Source organism: Geotrypetes seraphini, chromosome 4 (assembly GCF_902459505.1).
Source record: "Geotrypetes seraphini chromosome 4, aGeoSer1.1, whole genome shotgun sequence".
Classification (NCBI taxonomy): Eukaryota; Metazoa; Chordata; class Amphibia; order Gymnophiona; family Dermophiidae; genus Geotrypetes; species Geotrypetes seraphini.
In genome coordinates, this window is record NC_047087.1 from 194,091,228 (window position 1) to 194,113,597 (window position 22,370).

General features: G+C 47.7%; 1 protein-coding gene across 1 annotated transcript in view; it reads right to left on the bottom strand.

The window, feature by feature from the left end:
- Positions 1–21,331, bottom strand: part of DNAJC9 (DnaJ heat shock protein family (Hsp40) member C9) — a 40,196-nt gene extending 18,865 nt beyond the window's left edge. The window contains exons 1-2 of the mRNA XM_033943689.1: positions 20,937–21,331; positions 16,656–16,796 (exon numbers count right to left, since the gene is read on the bottom strand). Coding sequence (XP_033799580.1) covers positions 16,656–16,796; positions 20,937–21,131 — 336 coding nt within the window. The 5' untranslated portion in view covers positions 21,132–21,331. The remainder of the gene's footprint in view (positions 1–16,655; positions 16,797–20,936) is intronic.
- Positions 21,332–22,370: the final 1,039 nt, after the last annotated feature.

Here is a 22,370-nt window from a genome sequence, read left to right on the forward strand (position 1 = left end):
TAAGCAGGACAGATTTGCTTTACCAACGCAGAGAAAACTCTCCACTCTGAATTGCTTGCATTCAGTGTTGGATCTCTCCTCTTTATCTGGATAATAATAGTCGCTGCATAGTTATTTGTATTGTTAAATAAATTTAAAGCTTATTATTCACTATAAAAAGACTGGTCTCGGTCATTTCTGAGGTGGCCTAGTAGCAGCCAGCTTCAGGGGTCCCCCCACTGGGTTTAAATTTTGCATGGTATCAAGTGGGCCATTATGCGAGGTCTCTCCCTCCTGCCTTAGAAGTTTGGGGACAAGTTTTGGGGGGGTTTTGAATTTAATACATCATGTCTATCTTTTTAAGAGCTACCTGGACTTACAAGGGATGCTCTCAGTTCTTAAATAAAGCATCTTTCATGACCCTATGCATTGACACTTTAAAGCATTTGTTTACTGGTGCTTTACAGTCAAGGAGTTCAAAAATCTCAGAGTGAGGTTCCTCCTCTGTTTCTATTTTGATGGGAAAGGCCTGACCTACAATCTGGCTTACAAAGCCAGTAAAAGATATATTTTTTTGGCAGAGACTAGTGTCATTGAAAGGTGGGAAGGATCAGAAGGTATACTAAAGGATTTTTCTGCCGAGTATTCTGGAAAATACTCATCTGAATGCTTGGACATATCCAAGTCCCTGAAGTACTCCGTACTAGGTGAATCAAGAAGTGTATGTTGAGAGGAGCATTGACTTTGCATCGCGGTATAGGTCGATGGTCTGACCCAGAAGACAACACCTCTGCTGACACACACATTGAGTAGGTCCATACCAACTCCAATGCTCGATATCAAGCAGGAATGCGTGACCTTGTCCTTGATCAACAGTTTGATATATCCTCGGGCTGGGCTGAGGAAGGCATGGAAGCCTTTAATACCCGAGAAGCCACACAATTGCAGGATCTGCAGGGTAAGGAAGAGGCACTGTGGATCAATTTGGAAAGAGGGGATGGTGAATATATTTACATTGGTATGATATACAGGCCTCTTCACAGATGGAAGTAGATAGAGATTTAATAGTAGACTCGGTAAAACGAGGAGACAAGACATTTTTTAGATATTAGTGATAGGAAGAAGTGCAAAAGTGGCATTGTGAGACTCAAAGGTAAAGGGGAGGAATATGTAGAAGCTGATAAAGAAAAGGCCGAATTGCTAAACAAATATTTATATTCTGTGTTCACAGCTGAAGTGCCGGGAGCAGGACTGCAGAAGATAAATGTGAATAGGGATGGCCCTTATCGATTTTCATAGGGTTGTGTTCGTGAGGGGCTAGCTAAAATAAAGATAGACAAAGCGATGGGGCCATATGGTGTACATTCTAGGGTGCTGAAGGAACTTAGGGAAGTTCTGGTAGCTCTGCTGACCTTTTCAATGAGTCTCTAGAGTCGGGAGTGGTACCAGAGGACTGGAGAAGGGTGGATGTGGTCCCTCAACACAAAGGTGGAAGGAAGAAGCATGAAATTACAGGCCGGTAAGTCTGACTTCTGTGGTAAGCAAATTAATGGAAACACTTTTAAAACAGAGAATGGTCAAGTTTCTGGAATCCTGTGGATTACAGGACCGGAGGCAACATGGGTTCACTAGAGGTAGGTCTAGTCAGACAAATCTGATCAATTTCTTTGACTGGGTGACCAGAGAACTGGATAGAGGATGTGCACTAGATGTGATGCATTTAGATTTTAGCAAAGCCTTTAACAGTGTTCCACACAGACGTCTAATAAATAAACTGAGTGCCCTCAGGATGGGTCCCTCAGTGACGGGCTGGTTCAAGAACCGGTTGAGTAGAGCAGTGGTTCCCAACCCTGTCCTGGAGGAACACCAGGCCAATCGGGTTTTCAGGCTAGCCCTAATGAATATGCATGAAGCAAATTTGCATGCCTATCACTTCCATCATATGCAAATCTCTCTCAAGCATATTCATTAGGGCTAGCCTGAAAACCCGATTGGCCTGGTGTTCCTCCAGGACAGGGTTGGGAATCACTGGAGTAGAAGATGACAGAGGGTAGTGATCAATGGAGATTGTTCTGAGGAAAGGGATGTTACCAGTGGTGTGCCTCAAGGTTATGTTCTTAGGCTTGTTCTTTTTAACATTTTTATAAATGATATTGCTGAAGAGTTGTCAGGTAAGATTTGCCCCTTTGCAGATGACACCAAAATCTGCAATAGACACGCCAGATGGTGTGAATAACATGAAGAAAGACCTGGCGAAGCTTGAAGAATGGTCTGAAATTTGGCAGCTAAAATTTAATGCTAAGAAATGCAAGGACATGCATTTGGGCTGCAAAAATCCAAGGGAACAGGACATGCATTTGGGCTGCAAAAACTCGAGAGAATGGGCAGATGGGCCATTTGGCCTTTATCTGCCATCATGTTTCTTTGTTTCTATATACTTCTTATCTAACCAGTTTATAGTGAATAGCAATCAGGTACTAGTATTTCCTTATCTGTTCTGGCAGGCTCACAATCTAACTACAGTACCTGGGGCAATGGAACGTTAAGTGACTTGCCCAGTGTCACAAACAGCAGCGCTGGGATTGAACCCACAACCTCTAAGGCAGCAGCTCTAACCACCAGGCACAAGTACAGGAAGGCAAAAAAAGGGTAAATATATGCTGAAGAGACAGCTTCTCAGCTCTCCAGAAAACCAATAACTGATGGTCCTGCAAGCTGACATCAGGCAGGAAGTGCCCGGCAGTGGCAAACACATAGTATGGGCAGTGCCTAAAGATTTAAAGCGAAAGTGCACTTGGTAGGTAGTGTTCATATCAGGTTCTGTGGATGTCAAACATGTAAGATTATTATGCCTGCATGTCCTTGAAGAACATATAAAACCACAAAAAATTTGGATTTAGATTCCATGAAAAACAAAATTGTTTTGAGAACAACCTGGAATTCAGACCTAGTTGATTCAACATCATCAACTCGCCTTATTTCTCAGTGCTGTTGCTTTTTAACTGTATTTTACTTCAACACCACTTTTGCACAGAATTTACTCTTCAACTACCAGAGGCATTTGGTTTGTGTTCTGAAGAGGAGCATAATCTCAGATTTACTTAATCTACCAATGGGAAAGGATAATCTTAATCTCTTAGAAATTAAATTAAAAAAAAACAAAAACAAAATGATTTTTGTTGCAACTGCTAACTGAACATAAACAAATTAAACCTGGTGAAAAGTTACAGCCCAGCCCATGATCAACTCTTCACCATGCATTTTTTTTCATGCTCCCTTTACTCTAGATTCCTTTTTCTTTTTTAACTCCCACCATCCCCCTATAGGTTCCTCCTTCCCAAGCTACTCTCTTTGCTAGAACACCAGTCATACTATGATGCTGTGCACGTACTTGTCTTCTGTTCTCACTTGCCTGGCATCAGTCAGATAATAGGAATTCTGCTGATCCATTTTGGTAACACTAACTTCCCCACTGTACTGCAGAACACTAAATTTGAGGTGCATTAAGTTACAGAGCCAGAATTCTCCTCTCCCACCACAGCCCCCTGCACTCATTCCCTCCTTCCACCATGCTTTCTAAACACAGCTCCCCAGAAGCCAACATACCTCATCTTTTTTCATAAGCTGCTGGTATCAATTTAAATACCTAATGGCACTTCTTCCAAGGTTGCTACTGCTGCTTGCATTGAAACTTTTGCTACCAGCACGACTGGGCTTCAGTCTGGTTCCAGCTCTCTAGTAGGAAAATCTACAGGGTAGGAGACGTTGGGGGACTGAGTGGTTTGCGATGTTTATTAGCTAAAACTGATACATTACTCACCAGTAGCAGGTATTCTCCAAGGACAGTAGTAGTCTTAAATGTGGACAATGTCATCCGACAAGAGTCAAATTCTGCATCAGGCTCAGTCAGATCACGTCACCCATATGTGAATATATTGAGCTTGCGTTTCCTCAGGGAAACTAGATTTGAATTCAGGGACATTTTATCAGTTTTAAAAGAAATATAAACTCTAGATTAGAGAATGACATGGGGACCGGGCAAACCGCGGGTCACTGCAGTAAATCCGCAGGAATGGAGACATTTGCAACTGGTTTACCGCAGGAATAGGGACAAGACCTTTTACCGCCCCGCGGGAATGGGGACAAGACCTTTTACCGCCCTGTGGGAGCGGTGAAAAGTCTTACTCCTGTGGTAAAAAAAAATTGCATCCGTGTCATACTCGGCATCTTCTCCTCAGCTCCTCTTGTGCCTATTTTACCTTCAGGAGCCAGCCGTGCCACGATGAAGACAGAAGGAACCTAAAACTAAAGCCTGAGACCAATGTGATTTGAAGAATAAAATGACCAGACATCAAAAAGAAAAAAAATAAATTTATTTTATATTTTGTGATTAGAATATTTCAGATTTTAAATATGTATCCTGCTAGAGTTGGTATTAGACATAACTGGGGACCGCAAAGTCCAGGCTGTGCTTTTTTAGCTTCCAGCTGGCTTAGGGCTCTCTCAGTTAGCACAGTTACTTACCGTAACAGGTGTTATCCAGGGACAGCAGGCATATATTCTCACATGTGGGTGACGTCATCTAAGGAGCCCCGATGCGGAAGCATTTTCAAGCAAACTTGATTGAAGATTTAAGTTTGCTCTGCTGCTCCACACATGCGTGCCTTCCTGCTCCACTAGGGGGCGCATCCCCTCGTGGTCTCCAGTTCACTTAACTAGCAAAGAAGCCAACCTCGGGGAGGTGGGCGGGTTGTGAGAATATATGCCTGCTGTCCCTGGATAACACCTGTTACGGTAAGTAACTGTGCTTTATCCCAGGACAAGCAGGCATGATATTCTCACATGTGGGTGACCTCCAAGCTAACTGAAAAGGGATGGAGGGAAGTTGGTAATTTAAGCAAATAGATTTCGCAATACCGATTGGCCGAACCGGCCATCGCTTCTGGACAGTGAGTCCAGACAGTAGTGGGAGGTGAAAGTATGAACCGAAGACCACGTGGCAGCCTTGCAGATTTCCTCAATAGGTGTGGACCTGAGGAACGCTACGGAGGCTGCCATCGCTCGGACCTTGTGTCCCGTTATTCGACCATGCAGTGCGAGACCAGCCTGAGCGTAGCAGAAGGAGATGCAATCGGCCAACCAGTTGGACAAGGTGCGCTTGGAGACTGGGTGACCTAACCGGTTTGGGTCGAAGGACAAAAACAATTGTGGGACTTTCCGGTGTGGCTGAGTGCGTTGGAGGTAGAAGGCCAACGCTCTCTTACAGTCAAGAGTGTGGAGCGCCACCTCTCCGGGATGAGAGTGGGGCTTGGGAAAAAACACAGGTAGGACAATGGACTGATTGAGATGAAAATCAGACACTACTTTAGGCAAGAACTTTGGATGAGTGCGGAGTACCACCTTGTCGTTATGGAATACCGTGAAGGGTGGGTCCGCCACTAGAGCTTGTAGCTCACTAACCCGCCGAGCGGAAGTGAGCGCGAGCAGGAAAATCACCTTCCAAGTGAGGAATTTTGGATGGCATTTGTCTAGGGGCTCAAATGGAGGTTTCATTAGTTGAGCCAGAACCACGTTAAGGTCCCAAACCACCGGAGGGGGTTTGAGAGGAGGGTGGACATTCAGAAGACCCTTCATGAAGCGAGAGACTAGGGGGTGGAGCGAGAGGGCTTTCCCTTCCAGGGGCTGATGAAAGGCTGCAATCGCACTGAGGTGTACTCGAATGGAGTTAGTCTTTAGGCCGGAGTGAGATAATTGAAGTAAATAGTCAAGGACCAGGGGGACTGGGACCGACACCGGGTCCTGGCTGTGAGAGGAGCACCAGGTTGAGAATCTGGTCCACTTTTGGGAGTAGCAGGTTCTCGTCAAGGTCTTTCTAGAGGCCTCCAATATCTCCTTGACTGATTGAGACACAGGGAGAGAAGTCAGGGTGAAAGAAACCAAGCATTCAGATGAAGAGATTGAAGATTGGGATGTAACAGCGAACCCTGACCCAGTGATAGTAGAGAGGGAAACCGAGGCAGAGGCAGTGGATCTCTGACACTGAGTTGAATTAGAAGGGAAAACCAAGGCTGGCGTGGCCAGCGGGGAGCAATCAGGATCAGGGTGGCTTGTACTGTTTTCAGGTGGACAAGCATCTGCAGGATCTGAGGAAACGGCGGGAACGCGTACAGGAACCTTCCCTCCCAGTCGAGGAGGAAGGCGTCGGCCTTGAGCCGGTCCGGGGAGTACATCCGGGAGCAGAAGAGAGGCAGTTTGTGATTGTGGGGGGGATGCGAACAGATCTATTTGAGGTGTCCCCCACTGTTTGAACACCTGTCGTAGGGCCTGAGAGTGCAGTGACCACTCGTGTGGCTGGAGGAGGCGGCTGAGTCTGTCCGCCAGACAGTTTTGTTCTCCTTGTATGTACACCGCTCGAAAGTGTTGTTGGAGATTGCCCATTTCCAGAGGCGCAGGGCTTCCCGACAGAGGGACCAGGACCCTGTTCCTCCTTGTTTGTTTACATAGTACATTGCTATCTGGTTGTCGGTTCGGATGAGGACCACCCGGTTGTGGAGCAGATGTTGAAAGGCTACAGCTGCGAGATAGATGGCCCAGAGCTCTAGCATGTTGATGTGACAGCGGCGGTCTTCCGCTGACCACATCCCCTGCATGCGTAGACCGTCCAGATGGGCTCCCCAAGCGTTCTCTGACGAGTCCGTGGTGAGTACCTTGGTGTGATGAGGGGCGAGGAAGAGTAAACCTTTGGAAAGATTTGAAGAGTCGGCCCACCAGCGGAGCGATCTTTGCAAGGAAGGAGTCACTGTCACGGGGCGGTCGATCGGGTCCCGGTCTTGACGCCATTGAGAGGCCAGGGTCCATTGAGGGATTCTCAGATGGAGGCGGGCGAAGGGTGTGACATGGACGGTGGAGGCCATGTGGCCTAGGAGAGTCATCATCTGTCGAGCTGATACCGAGGTCAGCAGAGAGATCCTTCGACTCAGACTTACTAACGCCTCTAGGCGCGGGGGGGGGAGGAAGGAACGGAGGTGAACCGTATCCAGCGTGGCCCCGATGAACTGTAGGGATTGCGAGGTGCGTAGTTGGGATTTTGGGAAGTTTATTTCGAACCCCAGACTTTGTAGGTAGGTAATAGTCTGTTGGGTCGCTGAGATAACCCCTTCCCTGGACGGGGCTTTGATCAGCCAGTCGTCCAGGTAGGGGAATACCTGGAGGCCCTGGGAGCGTAAGGTAGCTGTGACCACCACGAGGCACTTGGTGAAGACCCGAGGTGATGATGCTAGGCCGAAGGGGAGGACTCGGTATTGTAGGTGCCAATCCCCTACCTGAAAATGCAGTGAGCGGGGTGCACTAGGACATGTGTGTACGCCTCCTTCAGATCGAGGGAGCAGAGCCAGTCGCCCTCGTCGATCAGGGGGTAGAGGGTCGGTAGGGAAAGCATCTGAAATTTTTCCCGTATCAGAAATTTGTTGAGGCGTCTCAAGTCTAGTATTGGGCGTAGGTCTCCCGTTTTTTTCGGTACCAGGAAGTAACGGGAGTAGAAGCCCTTCCCCCGTTGGTCGGGGGGAACCTCCTCCACGAAGCAGGTCTCGAGCCTCGGAGAGGAGTAGGGGTAGCTGCGTCCGGTTGGGAGGGCAATTCCTTGGGGGGTTGTCTGGAGGAATGGCCCGAAAGTTGAGAGAGTATCCTGATGAGATCACTTCAAGGACCCATGCGTTCGACGTGACTTGTTCCCAGCGAGGGTAAAAGGTTTTGAGGCGACCCCCGATGGGAAGGAGGCCTGGGACTATGGCGGAGGGGGCCCGCCCCCTTCCGCGACTCCCGTCAAAAGGACGGGGATGGTTTGGAAGTCGCAGGCGGTTGGGACTTGGGCATGGCCCGGTGGTGGGCTTGCGGATGCCTGGGTGGAGGCCGCGAGAAGGGAGGGGTGGATTTCTGTGGGTAGCGGCGTGGAGGGGCCCTGAACAGCCTGGGCGCAGGCGGTTTAGGTTTTTGCCGGACGAGGGAGGCAAACGAGCGTTCGTGTTCGGAGAGGCGTTTTGTAGCCGCCTCGATCGTGTCATCGAACAGTTCTTTTCCCACGCAGGGTAGGTTAGCCAACCGGTCCTGTAAGTTAGGGTCCATGTCGACCAGGCGCAGCCAAGCTAGTCGGCGCATGGCGATAGCAAAGGCTGCCTCTCTGGAGGAGAGTTCGAAGCCATCGTAGGCCGCGTGGAATAGATGGAGGCGCAGGTTGGAGAGGGACTCTAAAAGCAGGCCAAACGCTCCTTGGCGGGAGGCCGGTAGGTCAGTCTCAAAGGCTCTCAATAGTCCAATGAGGTGTTTGAGGTAGGATGTGAAGGTGAAAGTGTAGCTTTGCACCCTAGAGGCCATCATCGCATTTTGATATAGTCTCCTGCCGAACTTGTCTAGGGTTCGGCCTTCTCGGCCTGGGGGGACCGCGGCTGAGACCCGGGATGGGTGGGCCTTTTTCAAGGAGGATTCTACTAGCAGCGACTGGTGGGAGAGCTGTGGTTGTTCGAATTCCGGGTAGGGTACTGTGCGGTACTTGGCCTCCATTTTGGAGGGTACGGCTGTGACCATGTAGGGGGTCTCCAGGTTCCTGAAGAAGGCCTGTTGGAGTACCGGGTTAGGCGGTAAGCGGAGGGACTCTCTGGGCAGTGATGGCATATCCAGCTCCGCTAGGTATTCCTTAGAATATCTGGAGTCGGATTGGAGGTCTAAGTCCAAAGCGTGGCCCATGTCCTGGACAAAGCGAGTGAAGGATGGGCGAGATGTTCCTGAGGCCCCGTGCGGGGTCGGTGAACGAGACCTCCGTCGGGTGGAGAAGGATGGGGAGGCTTCCCTCGAGTATCGAGGTTCCTGCTCTGATCCACGCTCCGAGACCGGGGAAGTACTGTGAAAGTGTTCCAGGGTCGTAGATCTCTGACGTCTCGAGGAGCCCCTCGGAGACGATGTCGGGGTTCGGGGTACCGATCGATGTCGAATCGGTGACCTCGACCTGGGCTCCCCCGGTGAAAACCTGCAATCTCGGGTCGGAGTCCCGGTCCGAGGGGGAGTTCGGAGGATGCGCGGGTTGGAGAGTGATAACACAGCCACCCTTAGCGGTCCTGTACGAGGTGTAGGTGAACGGCATCGTAGAGTGGGGGAACCCCGGGCCTTCTTGGAGGTACAGCAGTTCGAGGTTTCTGTCGTTTTAGCACGACGTTTTGCACCGCAGCGGTCTGTGGAGGGAGAGCGCCTTGGGTGCCTCGGTGAGGAGTCCGAGGAGGATGGAATGCGGCGAAGCTTGCGCGCTTTTCTTCGAGGTGGCTCGACGTGAGGCTCAGGCTGGTCTGGCACATGCGGGGTCGAGGTCGAGGCCGGTTGTAAATGGGCCACTGTAGCGGACAGCTCCGACGAGATCATCGCTCGGAGTAGGTCCTGGAAAATGGGCACGGACAGCATCGAGGGCATGTCCACTGCCTCGGTGCACTCCACCGGGGGCGACCTCGTATCAGAGTATTCCCGTGTGGTGGAGGCATGGCCCGAAGGCTTGGAGGGCTTCGCCGGGGCTGTAAGCATGGGACTTCCGCCATGCGTCGCTGGTGTCCCCGAGGCTGGTTTCTTTGCTGGTACAGAACCTGAAGAGGGGACTTACCCGGAGCCGAGGTTTTCTGTTGTCCCGAGGATTTCGGGTTCGAGTCTCGAGGCGATGCCCAGGTATTCGGGGCCGAGGTCAAGGCCGGGGCCGACCTCGAGGCCGAGGTAGAGGGTTGGTCCGGGGCGAAAAGATCCGCCATGCGGGCTTTCCTTCGACGGAGGGCCCGGTTCTGGAAAGTAGCGCACTGGGGGCAGGAGTCGGTTGGATGAGCGGCCCCCAGGCAGAGGATGCACCGGCGATGCGGGTCTGTGATGGAAAGAAGCCGCTCGCACCAGGAGCACTTTTTAAAGCCGGTCAAAGGCCGGGACATAGAATCAAAACTGGCCGCGGCTCAAGTAGCCACGGGGACCCGGAAGCCTCCGGGTCGGTGATAAACGAAGCAGGAACAGTTGAAACAAGAAAAAACTCGCGCACAGCGACTAAATCGAGAAGAACAAGAAAAAATCGCGGTGCTAGAAGGCAGTTGGGGCAGAGCCTGAAAAAACACGACTTCTAGGCTCAGCGGAAAATTTTGAACTGGAGACCACGAGGGGATGCGCCCCCTAGTGGAGCAGGAAGGCACGCATGCGTGGAGCAGCAGAGCAAACTTAAATCTTCAATCAAGTTTGCTTGAAAATGCTTCCGCATCGGGGCTCCGTAGATGACGTCACCCACATGTGAGAATATCATGCCTGCTTGTCCTGGGATAAGCCCAATTTGCACTCCCTTAACATTATTCTTGCCATGTGTGACTAAAGTATTCTGTTAGCTTGATTTTTCTATGTAGCATTCTGTAGTAATTTGGTTTGTTCAGTTTTCACAATAGTGAAGGGGATATTTGTGAAAGGGAGGGGAGTTGGGTTTTGTTGAACCTTGCTCTGTTTTATTTGTGTTTATAAAATGACAACTGTCAGAGGAGAAGCTTCCGCCCACACACACGCGACTGCAGGGCGGCACAGGCAGGCTTCGCCGACATCAGTTTCTTTTCTAAAGCACCGCGAAGGTAAGGGGGAGGGAGATAGATTTGGCCGGAGGGAGGGAAGGGGCCACATGAGCAATCGGTGACCACGTGCCTTCCCTCCCTTAAGTTTCTTTACGCTGCGAAGGTAAGGGGGAGGGAGGGAGATTCTCGGGCCACTGAAGGGTGGTGAGGTGGCGAGAGGGAAGGGTGGATGCTGCGGGGACGGGGCAGTGAAGGGGACGGTGGAGACAGGGCGGTGAAGGGGACTGTGGTCTGGTGATGGGGCAGAGACGGGGACAGATTTTTTTCCCCCATGTCATTCTCTACTCTAGATATAAATCTAAGACAACCAGGTTGTAGACAAGTAAACAAGCATTTAAGATAGTGAAATTGCTTAACTTAACAAGGGTTCTCTAAACTGCAGGGGTATGGAACCACAGATATAGGTGATGTCAGCAATACTGCCTGGATCCAAATTGGCTACTCTCCTATTATCTTCAGAAAAGCTTCAAGATACTGTGTTTCCCCGAAAATAAGACAGTATCATATTAATTTTAAGTCCAAAAAATGCATTAGGGCTCATTTTTGGGGTAGGTCTTATTTTTTTCATGTACATGATCATCTCTCCCTTACCCCAATTCTTCCTCTTTCCTTTCTCTCCTCCACATGTGCAGCATCTTTCCTCCCCTCTCACCCATCCCCTAGTGCCTTCCTTCTGCAGCATCTTTCTATCCCTCCCTCCCATCTCCCTGTGAAATAGAACCCTTACACTGTGTACATCTTTCTATCCCTCCCTCCCTCCCATCCCTGGTGAGCAGAACCCTTGCACAGCTTCTATCCCTCCTTTCCGTGCAGCAGAACCCTTCAACAGCCCCCCCCCCCCCGCTGTGCAGCTGAACCCCCCCATCCTTCCATCTCTCCCTCTGAGGAAGGGCTCCCCCTGCTCCCCAAGGGCCCGTTGTCCCCCATGCAATGGAACTCTTATGAACTACTGATGTCAAGACATTATATGCAGCTTTGTTCTGTATTTCAGTTTGAATTTTAAGCCTGCTTAAAGTCTCATATACTAAAGGTAGGCTAAGGGGTCCTCCTGGATCCAAGGTTTTGTTGGAGAAAGATACAGTCCTGCAAAAGTAAGGTTATGCTCAGACTTTGCTGGAAAAATACAGGTCTATCTTGTACCTGAACTTGGATCATGTGATCAAGAGTATGTGAAAGCTGCAGATGTGGATCCTGGTACTAACTGGTACATAAAAACAAGGCTGTATTAAAAAAATACAGGTGTCAGTCCACAGGAATGTGCTCATTAACATCAAGCTAAAATTCAACCTGACACCACAGCACACAGAAAACTTGCCAAATAAGGAACATGAGAATTAGGTTAAGACTAGTATTTATGGATCAGTGCAACTATGGTAGCCAGGATATGATAAGACTGGGCAAATAGGAGCATCTTTGCAATATAACAGGATGGGCCTTGATTGGCACAGGAGGGAAAGATGTAGCCATGAAGAGAAGTTATAAAAATTAATGAATGACCACTTAACAAGCTAGAGATATATTTTTTCACAGCTAGATATTGTTTTGCCTGGCACCCATCTATCTGTGATATCTCTCCAATATAGTTCCATTGAGACAATATGGGATTCATAATAATAATAAAAAAAAGTCTAAAAAGTGTCCTAAATGGCTACTTGGACGATCAAAAAGCCTGATCGTCCAAGTACTCTTAACCAAAGCTGGTTTTTAAACGTATCTAAAAACAGCTTAGGCCTTTCCCCTGCCTCTAAACGCACAGAGAGAAAAGAGGCGTGTTTAAAGGAGGGGAAAGGGTGGGCAGTGGGCGGGAGGTGGGTCAACCTACACCTAGGCGCACAACAGATATAACCAAAACATTTCACAGGTTGCCTAGTCGGCACTTATACCTTTTTGACTTAGACGAAGTCAAACCAAGTCTAAGTGCCGAAAAAGGGGCCGCTGAGCTGATGGCCGCTGGCTCGATCAGTTCAGCGGCCCGGCAACCCACCCACTGCAGCCATCGCGGCAGGAGAGATGCCTCATCTCCCCTACCGCGATGCAATCACCCCTCTACCCGAACTGCCGCGACCCGCGGCAGGAGAGATGCCCAATCTCTCCTGCCGCGGGTTGTGGCAGTTCGAGTACAGGAGTGATCGCATCGCGGCAGGGGAGATGACCAATCTCTCCTGCCGCGATACATCACCACCCCCCCTGACGACGATATCGGGGCAAGAGGGAGCCCAAGCCCTCTTGCCCCGGCGATCGTGCCCCCCCCCGATATGGCTAGGAGGGAGCCCAAGCTCTCCTGGCCCCAGCGACCCCCCCCTCTGATACAACGGGCCAGGAGGGAGCCCAAGCCCCCGGCGACCCCCTACCCCCCACCCCCCACTACAATACGGGCAGGAGGGATCTCAGGCCTCCTGCCCTCGACACAACCCCCCTCCCCCCAACGACCGCCCCCCCCCAGAACCCCCGATCGGACCCCCCCCGCATACCCGCAACCCCCCCCACCCCCACCTCGTACCTGTAAGTTGGCCAGAGGGATGGGTGCCAAGCACGCCTGTCCGGCCAGCCAGGTCCAGAATGGGGCCTGAGGCGCCTGGGCCAATCAGAATAGTCCCGGGAGCCTTAGGCCCCACCTGTGGGCGGGGCCTTAGGCACATGACCCGTTGTGTTAGTCGGGGGAGTCGCCGGGGCCAGGAGAGCTTGGGCTCTCTCCTGGCCCGCTATATAGAAGGGGGGGGGGGGGTCACCGGGGCCAGGAGGGCTTGGGCTCCCTCCTGGCCATATTAAGTCGGGGGGGGGGGGGGCACGATCGCCGGGGCAAGAGGGCTTGGACTCCCTCTAGCCCCGAGGTTGTCGGGGGGTCGTGGTTCAATGGGGCTTGGGCTCCCTCTTGCCCCGATGTTGTCGGGGGGGGGGGGGGGTCGTGGTTCAACATGGCAGGAGGGCTTGGGCACCCTCCTGCCTGGATCGTTGTGGGGGGGGATTCTGTAACCAGTGTTGTTTTTGACAGACACCGGTTACAGAATCCAGCTTTTAGGCAAAGGACTGGCTCCTCCTTCACCTAAAAGCCCTTTTGTTGGACGTTTGAGGCTTAGGAGTTTTTTTGGTTCATTATGGCCAAAAGAATAGACGTCGTGGGGGTGTACTTGTAGACATAGTGGTGATCTGGGCGTTTAGTAGAGGCAGGCCATAATCAAAACAAGGACATTTGTTTTAGTTATGGACACTTTCCCTGCTTCTGCTTTGAACGTTTAAGGACTTAGGCCAAAAAGGGACTTAGACGGTTTTTTGATTATGTCCTCCACATTTTTAACATGTTTCGCTATTATAATGTTTTATATTCTGCTCAAATAAAATATTGTCTGCCTGTGTAATACATTGCATTTCCGTGTCAACATGTGAAGGGCTCTGGCAGCGAGCCTCTTCACCTCCCATTCAAACCCCACCAACTGCGAAACCTACATACCTCCCCTCCAAAGAGCAGCGTCGGCAGCACTCTAAACAGGCTGCTTCATGGCTTTCTCCCACCGGGGAGCACAGGGAATGCCCCGGCGGTAGAAGGCCGCAAAGCAGCCTGTTTAGAGTGCTGCCGACACTGCTCTTTGTAGGTCTCACGGTCGGAATGGTTCGGACAGAAGGGAGAGATGGAAATATGTGAGGGTCAGTGGAGGATCAGCTGTGCGGTGGGGATGGGGGAAGCGCTGCTGCTGGCGAATCCAGGGACATTCGGGTTAGGTTTCAGGGGACTAGGACTTACTTTTGGGGTAGGGCTTATATTAAGACCTACCTCGAAAATCATGCTTTGGCTTATTTGGAGGGTAGGTCTTATTTTCAGTGAAACATGGTATATGTGAGATATGGCATATACGTGAATTCTTGAGCTACCTTTCTGCCTCAGTATATCATATACCTTAGATACAGAAGAACAGACTAATGGGTAGAATTGGAAGGTTCCATCCCCCTGCTGTCAAGAGAACCCCTATTATAGGTAAGTAATTTCACGTGGGATCTTTAAGGGAGTAAATTCAGGGGGGGGGATACCTGGAATGGGCAGACTGGATAGATTCCTGGAAGACAAAGGGATTGAGGGGTACAGATAAGAGCAGTGGAAGGTTTAGAGATAACTGTAGAGGTAGGCAATAAAATTAGTCAGGGACCGCTGACCAGGCAATATCCCTGATGGGCCGCCGCGTGAGCGGACCGCTGGGCTGGATGGACCTCTGGTCTGCCCCGGCGGAGGCGACTACTTATGTACTTATGTACTTGGTGGGCTATAGCCCTTTTCTGCTGCTTTTTTCTATGTTTCTATGTTTTTTCCATGGACACAACGGTATGAAGTCACAGGTCTGGATGATTCCAGAGCCAATGGTCATACTAGTTCATGACTTGGAAAAGAGAAAGATGGAGTCATGCATAAAGATTTAATAGAGATTATTTTCCTGTAAAAAGAATATATTTGGTCAGAGTCCAACCTATGCTTAGCAAATATATATATGGAAGCTCATGTAGTTCCCCTGCAAAACATCTGTGATTGGGAGGGGGGAGGATAACTAAGACTGGCCATTTGAAGAACTGAGTAAATAGTAGTAAGACTTGCAGTCTAGGATGGTGATGTCCATCAAAAATAAGTCCTTCCAAGACAGATGCCAAAGAGACTGAGGTGAGTGGTTCAAAAGGTTCTTCTATTTACTGTATGAGCACTATTTGCATCACAAGAAGGGGCACACACTAGTTAAACCTCCACAGGACACCTCATTCATTCTCATGGCATCCCTTCATCCATTTGTTTGTGGTATAAAAGAATAGCAAGATAACAGATAAGGCTAGCATTAGCTAAAAAGCTGTAAACCCCCTCTCCACACACACACACATTTTATTGATAAGTTGTTTAAGGTAATGTATTCCACAAAGTTCGAGGCCACCCAGGACTTGTACAGAATCAGTGACCCTCTGGCTCCTCTCTGCAGCTTGAGTTTTCGAGCAAGGTCTTGGGCATCATCATTGATTCCACATTGTCCTTCAATGACCACCTCCAATCCTTGGTAAAAAAATGCTTTTTCAGCCTTCACATGCTGAGGAAAGTTAGATCCTGCTTCCATCAAAAATATTTTACCCTCCTTGTCCAATCCATCATCCTCTCCAGATTGGACTATTGCAACTTTATACTTAAGCCTAACTAAGAAAAACCTCCACAAACTCCAACGGATTCAGAATGCCGCGGCCAAGCTCATCTTCGCTAAAAGTAAATTTGACCATGTCTCCCTGCTCCTGGCCAAGCTCCACTGGCTTCCGATAATCGCCAGGGTCCACTATAAATGCGCCTGTTTAACTTTCAAAATCCTATATGGTATCCTCCCTCCCTTTATCCCTCTTTCTTGGAATTCCTCAAACCCTAATACCACCAGATCCTCCCACAAATTAAAACTATCCTTCCCCTCGCTAAAAGGCATTTCCCACACAGGAAAGCTAGGGACCTCCCTCCACTTCAAAATCACTGAGCTCTGGAACAACCTTACCTCCCCTCTTCGGAACTTGAGCTCTCTCCAAGTTTTCCGCAAACATCTGAAAACCTGGCTTTTCTCAAAAAATGTAAGTCTCCCTCCAACTTAGGAATCAAGGAAACTCTTATATCTTGGCATCCCAAGTCCTCTAAATTTTCTTCACACTTCTATTTCTAACCCTCTGTTGTAGTTCCTTCCTATTTCTCCTACTGTAAACCGCGTCGAGCTCTACGAACGTGGAGATGATACGGTATACAAACCTAAGGATTAGATTAGATTAGACATAAAACCTAAAGTAAATATTGCAATTTCCTTGCTTTCTGTCACTGAAGACTTTCACAACCATAATTGAAGGTACTGTATTTTATAAAAAGAGGGAATTACCCTTAAGGATTCTAATGGCAGAAAAAATAAAATGATCCCATTTTCCTCCAGTAATTAAGCTCAGCCCCAAGTAACAAGGTCTGTATAGCAACAAACTCCTTCCCTTCCCCCAGCACCCCCCCCCTCCCTGTGAAACCAAGCATAGTCTGTCAAATTCCCTTATTTCTTTACATTCTTTTGATTGTACCTTTTTGAAAAGAAGCCTCCAATACTCCTCCCAGTCTCGGTCCCTACTAAGGTTGTCTCCCTCTTCATCAACAGTACCCTGCTCATCATATATAGCACGTTGTTCCTGGTCACTCAGCACAGAATAAACTCGACCTAGAATCTGCAAAATAAATAAATAGATCCCAATACCCAAATTAGCAGTTGCCAGGTATGCATTAAAAAAAGCTAAGGATTTAAAAAGGAAAAAAAAACCTAAATCAATAATACATAGTCCTCCAGTTTAGGGAAATTCCTTTAGAAACTATCACTTTTATCACCTCCTTTCAGTTATTCAAACCACTTTCTTAAATAAAGTTTTTTTTTTAAAATACAGTGGTACCTTGTATTATGATCATAATCCGTTCCAGGAGCATGCTCATAATCCAAAATGCTCGTTTATCAAAGCGAGTTTCCCTATAGGAAATAATGGAAACTCGCTTTGCTAGGTTCCCACCCTCCACCCCCCCCCCAAGGCCAGCAGCGCTGCTCCCCCCCACCGAGAACCGGCATTGCTCCCCCCGAAGGCCCCCCCACGAACCGGCACCCTTCCCCCCGCAATTCAGCACACCCCCCCGCCGCGACCTGAGGTCCCCCAACCCACCCGAACCCTCTTCTTACTTCAGTGTAGCCTCCGCACCGGCACCAGCATGTCCTGCCGGTGCCCGAAGATCTGCTTCCTGTGCTGGGCCTTGAGCATGCACACATGCTCAAGGCCCAGCACAGGAGGCAGATCTTCAGGCACCGGTAGGACATGCTGGTGCCGGTGCGGAGGCTACACTGAAGTAAGAAGAGGGTTCGGGTGGGTTGGGGGACCTCAGGTCGCGGCGGGGGGGTGCCCAATGGCAGCGGGGGGGGTGGGGGGTGCCGGATCGCGGGGAGGAGGGTGCCGGTTAGTGGGGGGAGCGCTCGCAAATCGAGGCGCGCTCGGTTTCCGAGGCGCCGATTTTGTGAATGTTTTGCTCGTCTTGCAAAACACTCGCAAACCGGAGCACTCGTAAACCGAGGTTATCACTGTAATTGGAAGTTGTTTACCTATATTATCATGTTAAGTGCCATCTTATATCCTGCCAAATCCTCACTTAATGGAGTTCTAGGTGGGTTACAAATGTAATAGATGCACAGCCTTAATCTTTATTAGAAGCTTCTTTCTAAGTATGCTATATTTACACCTTCCTAAATAGGTAAACTATTACAACTAAGTACAGTAATCTATATTTACATGTATCCTAAATAGCTCTAGCAGTATACTATATTTGTTATATTTACTCTCATCCTAGATAATTCTTGTTATACTCATCCTAATTTATTTTAGATCCGTTTACTATATTCATCATATCTTTAAACATTTCTGGAAAGATCTACTAAGAAAGGTTTGGACAATTTCCTGGAGGAAAAGTCCATAGTCTATTATTAAGAAAGACATGGGGGAAGCCACTGCTTGCCCTGGATCAGTAGCATGGAATGTTGTTTTTTCCAGGTACTAATGACCTGGATTGGCTACCATGAGAATAGGCTACTGGGTTTGATGGACCATTGGTCTGACCCAGTAAGGCTATTCTTATGTTATTTGCATACATGTCATGTCCTGTCCTTCTATTGTGATCCTAGGGGGGGGGGAGGGAGCTTATTTTTCTCTATACACTTCTCCCTCCGTATTCGCTGTGATAGGGGATTAACAGAACCGCAAATAGAGAAAAACCGCAAATAACCTTTTCATATGTTGTTCGCTGTTTTCTATTAAAAACCATCGTGAATATGGTGAAACCACGAATAACATGGTGGGAGACCTGGTCTGTTCCTAAAGGAGAGGTAAAACACGGTGAAGAAAATGCTGGGAATTGACAATTTTCTCTGTAAACACTTGGAATTGGCGATTTTTCTATGCAAGCTGATATAATTTGGGTGGAGGAACCAGCAAGCTAAAAACTGCGAATAATCAAAACTGCGAATGCTGAAACCGTGAATACGGAGGGAGAAGTGTACTACTTCCTCCCTCTGTCAGTTACAGTTTAAATTGAAGTAGTCTGAGAAAAGGATAGTTTTTATCCCTTTCTTGAATTTTGCAGTCTCCTTTTCTAGCTTTAATTCCTTCAGTAGGGCATTCCACCATGTTGGAGCCATTACAGAGAACATTCTTGCCCTTGTGCTTTTGTATTTGATGTTGCTGAAGGAGGGTATTTGTAGTAGAGACAAATACATAGCTGTAGTAGAGACAAATACTTAACTGACAGAGGTGAAATTCAATTACATTCTAGTAGTATTTTTTAAGGTTAGGTTTCTATGTTATTTTGTTGCAGTTTATGGTGTCCTTGTCCCGAGTAGGTTTTAGTCTGTGTAACTGTGATTGCATTAGTTTTTCCTATGGATTTCTGGAACAGCCATGGTTTTTAGATATTTTGCAGAACATGGCATATTTGATTGTAGCTCTGATCTCTTATAAGAAGCGAATTCCACTTTTTTGCCAATAGATGAGAGATCTACAATGAGGTCTTTTGTATTTTTATACCCTTCATAGTTGGGAAAGACAAAACCAATCGGTCTGAGTTGTGATGGCCTTCTGGTTTGTCTAATATCACTATAAGTCTTGGGAAGCTACCTGGAGTATCTGCTACTACTAATCATTTCTATAGCACTGCTAAATATAAGCAACACTGTACATTAGCATATAAGAGACAATCCCTCCATATAGATAGTTAAATGCTATACAGTGCTTTCTTTAAACAGTAGGCCATATCTGTCCTTGTATATATCTGCCACTAGTACTGTATCTCACAGTAGCTCCAGTTATTTTATTTATATCTGAGGTTCTGGTGTCTGCTCAATACAGGCATATTTTCAAAGATAGAAACTGAAATATTTAATGGAATTTTTGTCTGGACCTTCGAAATACAGCCAGGTACTAAATACTTCCGGTTGCTATCACCTTCATCGGTCCAATTTTAAATCCAGCTGATGAGACGCGCCTCACCGTATCTGACATATGACATCACCATCAGATGCATGGAGATTCCTCTCACAGTCCCCCCTCAAACTTTACAAGGGTGTCAATAGCCTAGCCAACAAGCCTTGCTGAAATCCAACCAGAGGACCTAAATAATTGAAAGCCATTCTAAGCAGGCCTAAGTGAAGAAATAGAATGGCTTTCAATTATTTAGGTCCTCTGGTTGGATTTCAACAAGGCTTGTGGCTAGGCTATTGACACCCTTGTAAAGTTTGAGGGTGAGACTGCGAGAGGAGTCTCCGTGCATTTGATAGTGATGTCATACGTCAGATGCAGTGAGGAGCATCTCATCAGCTAGATTTAAAAGCTGTAATTACAAACCGCTGCCATGTTACAATGCCGTCGATAGCCCCCTCAAATGGTAAGCGTTTGGACATACTGTATTTGGATATTTGTGTTTATATTCAGTGTAACAGAGGCGAAGAAATTGTGGTTCCAGACAGTTTAGAGGAAAGGGGTAGGAAATGATAGAAACACATACAATGTTTTTATATCATTACAGCTTTCCCTCAACGCTGAAGAAAAGTTTCATTTGAAACATGCATGTCAGGAGAGGTGAAGGAAAGTTGAGTGATAATCCACTATAAGTTAAGTGGCTCTCTTCTAGTTAGCGTATAAATAAAAAGAATATCTTAAGTTAAAAATTTCAAAATTGTGAACAAAAATAGAAGTATTTATAAAAATCAATAAAAAATTGGACCAATGAAGATGATAGCAACCGGAAGTATTTAGTACCCAGCTGTACTCCCAAGGTCCAGACAAAAATTCCATTAAATATCTTTGAAATATGCCTGTATTGAGCAGACACCAGAATCCCAGACATATATAAAATAATTGAAGCTGCTGTAAGATACAATTATATTGACTACAAATATAGGCAACATCATTCAATGGTATAAAACCCAGCTCTCAAGAGTAAAAAGGAGGTTTTTCTGAATATATGCGAGACTTCTTGTGCATCTGCTACCCCCGTCTATTATAAAGCTTAGGAATTCCCAGAAAACAGGTGAGCATGTTTAACTAACGTGCAGTGGACGGTGTTTATTTTGTTGCTCGGACACCTGCTCCGCCGCCTCCACTAAGGTCCGGGTGTCCTCTCTTGTCACGTGTGAAGGTAGTTTAGTCAGAACAGATCATGCAGTTCCGCTGCTTTGTTTTTTCCTCGTTAGGCTGACTTAACACCTGAACCACAACTGAAAAAATAATTCAAACCGAGAGCCTCTTGAAATCCTCAGCCGGTCTGCCGCCCTTCCTCCATACCTGGAACTTGCGGGTGGCCTCCTCTTTCTCAGCATCCGAGACGCGGTCCGGGTGCACCTGGAGGGAGACTCGGCGATAGCCGCGTCGGATTTCCGCCTCCGATGCCGCGTCCCTCCTTACTCCTAGTACCTGGTACAGGTCGGCTGTACCGAAACAGCGCTCGCACAGCTTCAGAAGCCCCGGCATGGCGGCCATAGGAGACAGGAGGGGAAGAGTCGCTTACTTCCAAGGCTTTTACCCTCCCTAAATGTAATCTTCAACAGAGAAGGAAGGAGAAACCTTTCACTTTAGTTTGCCCCCACAGAATCCGTAGTAAAATTTTGGCGCCACAAACGGTCATCCGCCGACGTCACGAAGAAAACAGTATAAACTACTTCCGATCACGTGAGCAGCGGCGCACGCAACTTTTTATATCTCTATTTATATTCATAGGAGCCAGCTCTGTGGTAGCTTGAGCACCCCGGTAGTGAACAAATTCCTTCACTATGTCCAGGGAGAGGTCATTTCCATTGGGTTTAGTACCCCAATAATTTTTGAAAAGTTGGCTCCTGTGCTATTTATTTCATTAGTTTTTAATTAATTGTTTTTTTTATATTCAGTGCTTTGGTTTTTTTGCACAATTGTGAGCGTTTTTAAGAAGCCAGAGACTTGCGTCTTCCTCTGCTCGCACTTGGGTCTCTTAGGCCTGAGCTTCTGCAACTATGGCAACCCGTCCTTCATTGATGAGAAAAGACAGCTTGTTTGTCTGGGTAGCGCCCTCTAGTGGACGCATCGATGCCAGACTATGTTGACATCTGAAAATAAGCCCCTTCTATCCTTGCCAGTTTTACCAAATTTGTCCCCGCACTGCGGAAGGGCAATTCTGACCCATATGAGCAACAACAGCACAGGCTTCCTGCTCAATCTGCTCAATTCCACTGTTCATCGCTTAGTCAGTCTTTTGCTTTCAAGTTGGTGGAGACTTGGAATTGACTTCCTGATTCTGTTAGATTGACAACTACAACGATTTCGTAAAGTCGTAAAAACTCTGTTGTTCTCACAATATCTAAACGGTTTACCTATAGAATCTATCAATTGACAGCATTGCAATATCTACTTTTATGATAGATCTAACTAATCTTTTTTTACTTTCATGTGTAACTGTAGTTGCTTTAGTTTTTCCTATGGATTTTTGAAACAGCCATGGTTTTTAGGTATTTGCAGAAAGGAAACCAATTCGAGCTCCAACGGGAGATAACCCGGTATATAAACTGAAGACTAGTTTAAATTAGATTGTCTGGACTTTCATCTCAAGCTACTCTTGACCCACTTCAATTAGACTTTTCTGCATTCTGCATTACACTAAAACTGTCCTTGCTAAAGCATCCAATGACCTCTTACTGGCCAGATCCAAAGGCCTCTATTCTGTCTTCATCCTTCTGATCTATCTGCAGC